This window comes from Nematostella vectensis, chromosome 13 (assembly GCF_932526225.1).
Source record: "Nematostella vectensis chromosome 13, jaNemVect1.1, whole genome shotgun sequence".
Taxonomy (NCBI): domain Eukaryota; kingdom Metazoa; phylum Cnidaria; class Anthozoa; order Actiniaria; family Edwardsiidae; genus Nematostella; species Nematostella vectensis.
Window position 1 is genome coordinate 4,457,985 of NC_064046.1, and position 10,434 is coordinate 4,468,418.

General features: G+C 40.6%; 1 protein-coding gene across 1 annotated transcript; it reads right to left on the reverse strand.

Moving 5' to 3' along the window:
• Positions 1 to 237: 237 nt before the first annotated feature.
• On the reverse strand, positions 238 to 10,275 carry LOC5511905 (RNA polymerase II subunit A C-terminal domain phosphatase). Its single transcript, XM_001632189.3, has 7 exons — positions 9,998 to 10,275; positions 7,725 to 7,817; positions 5,796 to 5,886; positions 4,670 to 4,795; positions 4,095 to 4,336; positions 2,165 to 3,039; positions 238 to 1,787 (listed from the first exon to the last, which is right to left on the reverse strand). The coding sequence occupies exons 1-7, from the start codon at positions 10,231 to 10,233 to the stop codon at positions 673 to 675; spliced, it is 2,778 nt and encodes a 925-aa protein (XP_001632239.3). The 5' UTR covers positions 10,234 to 10,275; the 3' UTR covers positions 238 to 672.
• Positions 10,276 to 10,434: the final 159 nt, after the last annotated feature.

The window sequence follows — 10,434 nt, forward strand, 5'->3', positions numbered from 1 at the left end:
TGGCATTAGGGGATACGTTGGTGTTCAGGTGGAATAGTTGGGGTTAGTCAGCTGGCATTAGGGGAGACGCAAGGTTGGTATTCAAGGAAGGCACAGAAAAGGGAGAGCAACTGTCTATTATGAAAAGTCAAAACTCCCTATTTTTTGCTACATATTTTTTATGCCAGTCGAGAAGAAAAAAAAGCCCATATTTACTAACAAAGTTATTAGCATGATTCCCAGATAATGAATGGATTATTAACTAAAATAACGTTTACTAACATACAATGGTTATATACATGATAACAAAATACTTTCTTTATCAAAGGCATGCTATCAACAATCGTTTAATAAGGGTAAGGATTTCATCAATTAAAAGAACATGAACGAATTCGCTTATGGTTTTCGGGAAAAAACAATGCCTCACAAAGTTTTCTCACAAACAAATATCTTGTGGCAAAATTTACCCCTTTAGGGTAGAAAAAAACCCTTTAGAGTATTTCGGATATTACATTTCAAAATAATCTATTTCGAACAATGCTGGATAATTTAGTGATTTTGATGTTTTCATAGAAAATATAGCTTGATGATGTCATATCATGATATAGATTGATGTCAATGGATGTAACCTTTTTTTTACGACAGATATATATTATTATCATACATGCAGTATATGTCCAAACAAGCGAAGGTTCAAAAGTTCGATATTTCGGCCTCTAGTAGAGCCGCCATGTCATCTCCATCACCATTTTCATCATCGTCATCATCGTCACTGGGAGATGATTGACGCGTGTAATCATCTGACTCGTCCTCAGAGTCTTTATCCTCCTTTTTTCGTTTCTTCGTAAAAATATTGTCCAGTTCACTATCCTGATCTTTCTCGGCGCTTCTACGCTTTTTCTTCGGAGGGTTTTCGTCGGCCGAGTCCTCGCCGTCGGAACCCGACAAGGAGTTCGAGCTTGACGAACTGCTACCCGATATACTACCGATGACGTCACTGCCTTCGGCGTCCGAGTGCATAAGATCCTCGACTTCCTTATCGATGGCTTCCATTTCCGTTGAAGAAAAAGACAAAAGAGGATGAATAGACGCCATTAAAACGTCAGTACTACTCGAAGAACTTTCACTACGGGAACCCCCCACCGGCTTTGCATTGTCACTTTCACTCGCCACTGTGCCATCAAAAACGTCACCTTTAGAATTAGAGACCCAATAATGCGGCGTCCCTCGGGGCGTATTCTGAGTCCTTATTTGTTTTTTGTACTTTTCGATACCTTCAACAGGGAACAGCCGCTCGTCCACCCATTCCCAGCGTTCTTCGCAGCATGAGAGCCACATAGGGTTTACGAGTTTGATTCCTGGAGCTTTCAAAGCTCGGTAAGCTTTTTCCGTACCAAGACGTGCAGCCACAACGTGCGTCGTGACTTCATCTTTTCTTCCATCCTTGGGCGTCACTATCTGATTCGAGATCCTCGCCCCAAGAGCAAGGGTCCGCTGCCATATCTCGCTCTTTTCCGGTTGCAAGTTTGTAGGAATGACGCCGGTGAATACGATATTCGCCCCTCTAAGGACGTCTTTGCGTAGCTCCCTTATGATTTGTTTGGTGCACGGGGCGGAGCCATCGGCCAAGCAGTACCTTGTGATTTCTGGTCTTTGTAGAGCCTCGGACGGCGACTTCTTTAACTCGTCCAGCGTGCTATAGAATTTCTGGTGTATTTTTTCAAGGACTTCTTCTAAGTGGAGCAGGTAGTCATCTTCGTCTTCGTCCTCGTGTGCGAATTTCTGATCTTCTTGAGACATCTCTGTGCCTGTGTAAAGAAAGACATAATAGCCACAAAGACAAAGCAACATTATGTGACAAAAAAAACAATCCAATCCAATCTCGAAATGGCCATCTAAAAACAAAATTTTATACTACCAAATTGAAACAAAAATACCCCAAAAACTTCTCTTAATTAGCTGATGAAATGGATACTTTCTCACACTTGGTAGTTTTTTAGGATGACTCCTAACTCGGACTGTTCCGTTCCGCGTTACCTAGCGAGCTAATCCGTCAATGTGCAGTCAAAGTACCTGATAATCGCATACCAAAAGGATGTCCGGTTCGGTACTAAGGTACTGTGTTCTAGTTTTTTGTACAACCGACTTTAATACGCAGACCAAATAAAACAGCACATAGCAATACCTTTCTCCTTGATGGCCGTTTTCTTGTCATCGTTGGATGTTACGTCGTTGTTGCCCTGCTTGAAATCCTTCGCTTCAATCTTCACATCATTAACACCAGCATCTGTGCATTTAGTTTCCGTAATTCCATCATTTGGGTTTTGCACTTGGTCCTTTTGGACGATTTCAAGGTTTTGTTCTTGTTCCGTTTGGTCGCTTTTAAGGTTTTGCACTTGTTCCTCTTGCACATTTTCATCGACCATCTTCTCGTTCTCCTGGGCGTTGTCGGATACTTGTGTTTCATTCTTTAATCTTTTAAGGTTAAGATCATCTCCTGTTTCACAACTCCGAAGGGAATCTGACTTCCCATCAGCACTTGGGAACGTTTCTGTCATATTTACATCGTTTTCATCTACATTGGTCATTTTACTGTTGACATTGTTATTGCTACCGTTAACTAGATTTGATTCCGAATGAACGACTGATTCGTCATTTTCGCAAGTCCGTGTGTCGCTTTTGACAGCTTTTCCCCCTCCCATTGAACTTTTATAATATTTTTCATCACTACTTGAAGAATTGTTTGTCAATTCAGTTGTGGCAACCTGTGTCCCCAAAAGAGCGCCATCACCATCACACACCTCCCCCGGTACCACAGCGTTTATACTAGATTCACTAGGCTCGTCATTTTCAATGTCATCATCTACCTCCCCCGGAACATCAGCGTTGGTATTAGAGTCAGTACTCTCTGCATCTTGTTTGTCAGGGGGGGCATTGATGTCTCCAACACCTTTGAAGAACTGGTATGGCTTTACTTTGATCAAGCTTGGAGCGTTATTCCACACATCCGCCCTGTCATCAATGATGCAGACCATTGAGTCGCCACAAGGGAAGAGAGACCTGAAAACATTAAAGATTTTTATGAAGTATGATTAATTTACTTCCTCGTTCATAGATTACTCGTAAATGTTGTCTGTTTAAAGGCAACTACTAGCAACTTTTGTCGCGCGACACGAGCTGCAATTTTTGCAGCGATTTTTATCCCACCCAAATCGCGCGTGTAAACAGGCGGCAAATTAGCGGCGATTTGGACGGCGATTTTTCTGCAACTCCATGCAATTGAAGGGCCTTCGTGTATCATGACGGACGAATTCGATGCTGCTGCTGTATGCGCAATTGTGTCTTTAGTGGCTTAAAGTCAGGGGATGAGCTGTTAAATAAGCACTCGTATTTTGTCCATTCGCTTATCAACACCCCCTCTTCTTCAATTGTCCATACGTTTTTCTTTTGCTTACTCTACGTCACGAGCTTGTACATTTTTCCCCACAGGGGTAGGGATGATTAACAGTTGTGTGTTTCCTTCGAAAAATTGCTGCGATTTGCACTAAAATTTCGAGCATGCTCGAATTACCTGCGATAAATTTTCAGGCTGTCGCCGTGAAATCGCCGCCAATTTGCAGCCTGTTTACACGCGCGATTTAGGTGCGATAAAATCCCAGCAAAAATTGCAGTCCATGTCGCGCGACAAAAGGTTCTAGTGTAGGACTTTAGTGTCATGCCCCTTAATCTAGTTACAAACTACAGAAATAATCAGGATCATTCACAGTCAAACCCGGTCAAGCAGAGCTGATTATTGAGTTCATTATTCGAAATTTAATTTGAAGCCAGTATTGGAATTCACTTAGCCAAACAACAGAGGGTTTACAAAAGGCTTGTGTGAATTGATAACGGGGGTATATACCTCTCGATTCACATATAAATGACAACAAAGTCTTATAAAGATTATCATGCTTTGCTTTGAAAATTCGGAAACTTGTTTCAAGAATGAAAACATCTTGACAAATAAAAAACTGAACTCAGTACTCAGCTCTAGAGGGGGGTGGGGTGGGGGTTGGGGGGGGGGGGTGGGGCTCTTTTTACCTGGTTTGACTGTAAATCCAAAACATGCTGCTGACCTTAGATCGTTAAATTTGGAGAAGGCATTGAAGCAGTCGTCCCTTGAACGTATGCGATAGCCGAACAAGGACAAGTCAGGGTCGAGCATGCGTGCGATGGTGTGAGCGTACATCCTTGTACCCATGGTGAATATGTGGAGCTCATAAAACTTGGCAATCTTTTGCAGGAATTTGTGGGCCCATGGACGGAACTTAGTGTGATACCACATAGGGTGGCCAGGAAGAACAAAGTGTTGGACATCCTGAAATTACAGGACATTTCAAAACAAGCCAGAAAATAACCACACAAAGTGTGAGAAGTGGTTATGATTTACATGGTAGAATAGAAAGAATAGAAATGATTTTGGATGGGGACTATGCAGGGGCGTGTCTCGAGAAAAACGCAGGGTGGGGTCTAGGGTAGAAATTCACTGACCACGGATCAATTAAGTTCAAATGGGCATCCTGAGCTTTCATAACATGTCATCCATCTAGAGACTTTTTCTATCCAAATACACCATAAGATTAACCAAATTCTTAACTACCAAGAAAGAGCTCAACCAGAGTCAAACTCATCTCGTCATGAAACCACAGACCTTCATGTTGGCAGGCACAAGCTGGACAGTAGTATGGATGAGCGTCTGGTCAAGATCCACAACAAGGGCCAGCTTACGAGTACTTAGGAGCCTCTCCTCATCAAGTCTGCCGACTGCCTCTGCCTCCTGAAACATATAAGAAAATGACATGAGGTTATCGCATCATTAAGGAGTTTTTTAATATTTAACCGAACTTTGGTTTTATATCCATGATAAATTTTCAAGTTCCATGATAAATTAATTTTTGATCAATTTTCAAGTTGAAATGTTTCACATTCTTAGGTTCACCATGTAAAGTTAATGTACCAATTCAAACCATAGCTCTGTTAGAGGTTGTTTTTGAGAAATTTGTCTGTCATCGTCTGTCATTGGAAATTCGACAGACAAATTATGGGGTTGGGTGAGGTGCCCAGATGTGATAGATGTGTTGCATTTAAATAGCACATGCAACTGACACCCTGTCCACACTACAGATACAGACACTCCAAGCAGTTTGTATGCACTGTCACTGAATGGTACAACAGGCCAAAGTCCATAGCAATTCCCTACACCCTTACCTTTTCCCCCTTTACAGTGTGTTTTGGAGAGACAGGATCTCCAGCTAAACATCTTTATCGGAGAAGACAAGAAGGCCCACAGCCACACAGCCAGGATTTTAAGCAGGGGTTGGGGTGGGGGGTTCGTTTACCACTTTAGCGAACCACTTTCTCTTAGGTAGCTCCTACTACTAGTACTTAATTATGCCTCATGAGAGTGGACCTTCCAGCAGAGTGGGGGGTGGGGTGGGGGGTTCGTTTACCACTTTAGCAAACCACTTTCTCTTAGGTAGCTCCTACTACTAGTACTTAATTATGCCTCATGAGAGCGGACCTTCCAGCAGAGTGGGGGGTGGGGTGGGGGGTTCGTTTACCACTTTAGCGAACCACTTTCTCTTAGGTAGCTCCTACTACTAGTACTTAATTATGCCTCATGAGAGCGGACCTTCCAGCAGAGTGGGGGTGGGGGGGGTGGGGGGGGGGGGGGTTCTTCTAAACACCTTAACCCCATGGCTACGGGCCTGACAAGAGCCAGGTTTTCACACCATGTTACTGTGAAGCCTAGTATAAAATTCTTAGAGGTTTCTTACATCTTTTGTTACTTTAAGTTCTGGGATATTGTGGATCATGGAGATGGTAGCTGAGGTTGGTGATGATGGCTCATCGTTATCTCCATGGAGTCTAGGAAAAAACACATTAAAATATAATATTGATCATGGAGACAGTAGCTGAGGTTGGTGATGATGGCTAGTCTTTATCTCCATGAATCCTAGGAAAAACACATTAAATATTGATTACACAATCTAGAGAGTAGTGTGGTAGAAACTATTCGTGAACAGCTAGACCAAAGGCCTATTTTTTATAACACCCTTGCTGATATCTTTTTTGAATAATGGAGTATAGAAATGTGTCTTACAAGATGTATGAACTCTCTTATGGATTACCTCTTATGGATGCATTTGGGCACTTCGATTTTCTGCTTTGTGTGGGTTTTTATGCATTTATGTTTTGAAATATTGTTGTATTTATATGTTGGAAATAAAATAAGATTTATTGATTTTGGATTAGTAATTTTGTTCTTTTGTGCTTAATTACTGAAAATCAAGAGACCATGATGTAAAAGAACGAATCCCCCGTATTTATGTTCCAATGATGACGTCCGTGAAAGCTATTTTTAGAACAAGCAGTTATTTTTAGATACGCCTCTGATTGGTTAGCGCTCACGTTTCCTAGCAACATGAGTCAAACGCGCGATCATATCTTGAGCGATGTGAAACGGCAGAGGCTGTTATGGAAATCTTTTCGACCGAAAACCATCCTTTTTTACAAACGCTGTGAAAATGATCTTCCATAGAGTACGCTGGATCCAATCAACCGTTTCTCGGACATTGAAATGCATAGAGTGTGTGATTTTAGGCTCAGGGATCAACTTCCCCAGTAAAAGTTTTCACAGCTGATTCACAAATTATAAGTAAAACAACAATCAATTCTCTTCCAATTCCCTTTTAATGAAAAAGATACATCCAGAACTTAAAACCATTATACACACCGATATTATGGTCATTAAGGCAGGTATTTCACAAATAAAAGATTTCAAGTCTCCATAATGAAGTAAATCTTATTCCGGTGACAAGGGTTTCTTGAGTGACATGATTTCTGAACATTTGCGTGAAGAATTGAAGTGCATTCATCATCTAAAAATATTGTAAATCGAAGAAAAATAAAGGCCTTCTTGTATTTAAATACATAACATAGACTGAGAATGCCTAAGTTTTTCATCTCACCATATTGAAGAAAAAAAGAACTTTTTAGGAGTCAGCCTGATGCATCTTGAATGAACTTCAAAGTCGCTGTTTCCCCGACGTCTTCCCGTTCAATATTTATATAACATTTAGATAACTTAACAGATACCAGGACACCATCCCACAAGTAGCATTGTAATCATGAGCTATGAGAAGCAGCTAAAAGAATAAAAACAGGTAGCGAACGAAGTCAAGAAGTGCAGAGGGAAAAAAATTGGGAAAATGTACTATAGCTCACGAGGTGCCCATAACCAAATATGGCGCGATGAACCATATATGGATGCTATGATTGACAAGCTCGCGCAACCTAAAAATAGATTTCATGGACGTTATCATGGGCCACGGGGATTTGTTCTCTTATATCATGGTCTCTTGTGAAAATCTAATTCATTCACCATGTAAAGTAGCCACGCTTTGCAGGCCTTTTTTTTCAAAAGCTTTCAGTATTGACAATCAAAATAAGAGCAAAGCATGACAAGAGGACTTGACAACCTTGTTAATAGAGAATAAACAACTTGAATGGCATCAATGGAGCACACACTCATGAATTATTGACACCTGTGACAACAAATCTAGAACAGCATTTTCCCAATTTTCACATTCTACGCCTAGGGTTACTGATGTCTATGCCTGTTTTGGATTTTTTGTGAGCCAGTGCAATGCTCTTTATAATACTGTGTTGACTCACTTCAGCTCCCTAATGTCAGCACTACTCACTTTCTAAGGTCGGCACCACAATCGCAACAAAGATCCTTCATGATTGTCTTGTGCTCGCATATTCTTGCATGTTCAATCACTGCTACTGGCTTCCTGTTGAAAGAGAGAAACAACTATCAAAAGGCCCAAATTTTTGTCCCAAAGTTAAAAAAACTTAAAGTGTGTCCAGTTAATCTTCAAATTCTTTGCTACAAAAAATATATATGTCCTTTAATTTCTGGCTTTTTATGGTGAATTTACATTCCACAAAATAACCCTTGATATTTTACAGCCAAAATGGTTGTTGTACACCAGAATCCAAAATTCCTTGGGAATAGTGTGCAGTCAATTGAACGAAATCAATCCAATTAATTGTTTGGTTTGACTGACTATGTGAAGAAGGGGACTGTGGATTCTGGGAGGTTGTACAACAATAATTTCGGCTATAAAAACATTTGCAAAAAAGCCAAGCAAGGTTTGTGTATGCAACTTTTCGTCGCATTTTGGAAATTCTAGTGGGAGATGTGACCATTTGGATGCTAACTTTGAGCTTTGTGAAAAAAATTGTATGTGCTCACGGGTTAGCTGTACAATATTCTTCTTGAAAAACAACATTGCTGAACTGTGTGTAAGGGGCATCTATGGCCCTGGCCAAACAAAGACACATGTTGCCGGAAACATTGGGGAAACATGTTTCCTTAATGTTTCCGTGGGTGACCAAACGGCCACGAAACATCCGGAAACATGTTTCCTCTGCAGCGCCATGCTCATGCACACGCCAAGTACAGAGCTCAGCAAAGCAGACCCGTAGATTAACATTGATCATTTCTAAGTTGAAAATAATGTTCTGTATACACAAGGCAATCACGCTTGCTTCTTGAGAGTAGTTTTCTACGGCAACAATGATAGAAAACGGATTGAAAATAACATTCAAAAACAAAGCATGCTAGTTTGAAATAACACTATTCTTCAGCGTGCACGTGAAAATAACGAAACATGAAATTGTTTTAAAAATCGCTCCATTCTTTATTTCTTATCTGTCAAGTTACCAAAGAAAATTGAAAATTTTGTTGTCTTTGCACTATCAAAGTTTAAGACATTATTCTGAAATTGATCATATCTCTTCTTTGTTGGATATGTCCCATAGACATGTCCTATATTCGTAAGACACAATCAAACGCTATATTTCGTCTGTCCAGTGCCTTTCCCTTTTCTTTGGCTTTTTCTGCACAACAATGACATCTTTGTTCGCCATTCTGATTTGGCACACCGTGAGCGTTGCCAGGCAACAAGCCTAGAAATTGTTGCCTTGCGTGGCCAAACAAAGATACATTCAGGAAACAATGTTTCCATGTGCTTGGAAACATGAAATGTTTCTACCTCGCTGTGGAAACAATTTTTGTGTCCTGGACACAAAATTTGTGCCGCGCAACAATGTTTCTCTTGTGGCCAAATTGGGAAACATTGATGAAACATGTGTTCGGACAAAATGTTACTGGCAACATGTGTCCTCTTTTGGCCAGGGCCTATGTCTCACCAATCAGGTGACCTTTATGGCATGAGCAGACTTATTTTATCTGGCAGCTTTTTCCTATGATAATCTTACAATAAAGTGATTCTTGTATCATTAATAGAGATGCCAAAAAAATATGAGAGGGCTGGCATCTCTTGCCATCATCATCCTGCAAAACTGCCCGACCCCTCTCCTATCAAAATATTTCTGCTGACCTAATCAATTTGACGCCGTAATATATAAGTTATGTCTTGTCTCTTTATGTCTTGTTGAATCAATGTTTACTTCTTACTACGAAGTGATGAACGACTCCCAAAAATATACAATCCATAGATGTAGAACTAGCATTAACTCTTTAATTACAAAACAATCCAGCCACATACGAAAAATCATGTATATCAATGACGTAGTAAGTAGAAAAAAGCGCAAAAACAACACTTTTTGGAGGTAAAATCTATCTAGTTCCAAAAAAGTTATCCAAATTGTTACAAAACTTTAGCAGTTAAAAGAAAGTAAATAAATTGCCTTACATGATATTAAAGTGTGTCAATCATTCTGAAGATAGAGATAGCGTGGAGTTATTTTACGATTGCTTGAAATAGTAGTCCCAAACCTCAAATTGCAAACAAACGTCGAGCGAACATGCACCAATATTTGGCGCCAATTACAAACTAATCTGCTCTAAACTCATAACAACAATCATTAAATGGTTGGATCGATAGAGTGGTATTCATACGGCAATCTACTGGGGCTAGAGGAAGATAGGGATGGAGTTTCTTACCCTGGTTGGACAATTTCCCCTTCCGATACTAGAAATTTTCGAACTCGTCCGTTACGGGAGCTCTTCAACTTCGGTTGAGTAATAAATGCTTTCTTTTCGTCAGATTGCCCTAGTTTCTCGTAAAAAGCAAGGACGTTTCCTTCTTTTACGATCTGGCCTTCGCATACGCGCCATTTCGTCAGCTTGGCGGAGAAACTGGACGAAATGATTACTTGATTCATCTCTTCGTCCGCCATCTTGTTTCGCTTTTCTTGGCGCGTAGTCGAAAATACCACGAAACACGCGAGGGGAGGGGTGGGTGCGAGATAATTTCGAGAAGGGGATAGTGGGGATCAAACGGCATGTAAAATCGTGTCAAGGATCAAAGGAAGGGTATAATACAAGTTCGCCTGGCCCAAAGAAAACCTGTTATGGATTTATGTTTTATTTACTATTTC

Coding starts and splice junctions, on each gene's coding strand:
- LOC5511905 (XM_001632189.3), bottom strand. CDS start 10,233: ATGGCGGACGAAGAGATGAATCAAGTAATCATTTCGTCCAGTTTCTCC. Junction 7,818..9,997: donor GGGGAAATTGTCCAACCAGG/GTAAGAAACTCC, acceptor CTCTTTCAACAG/GAAGCCAGTAGCAGTGATTG. Junction 4,796..5,795: donor AACTTAAAGTAACAAAAGAT/GTAAGAAACCTC, acceptor TATATGTTTCAG/GAGGCAGAGGCAGTCGGCAG.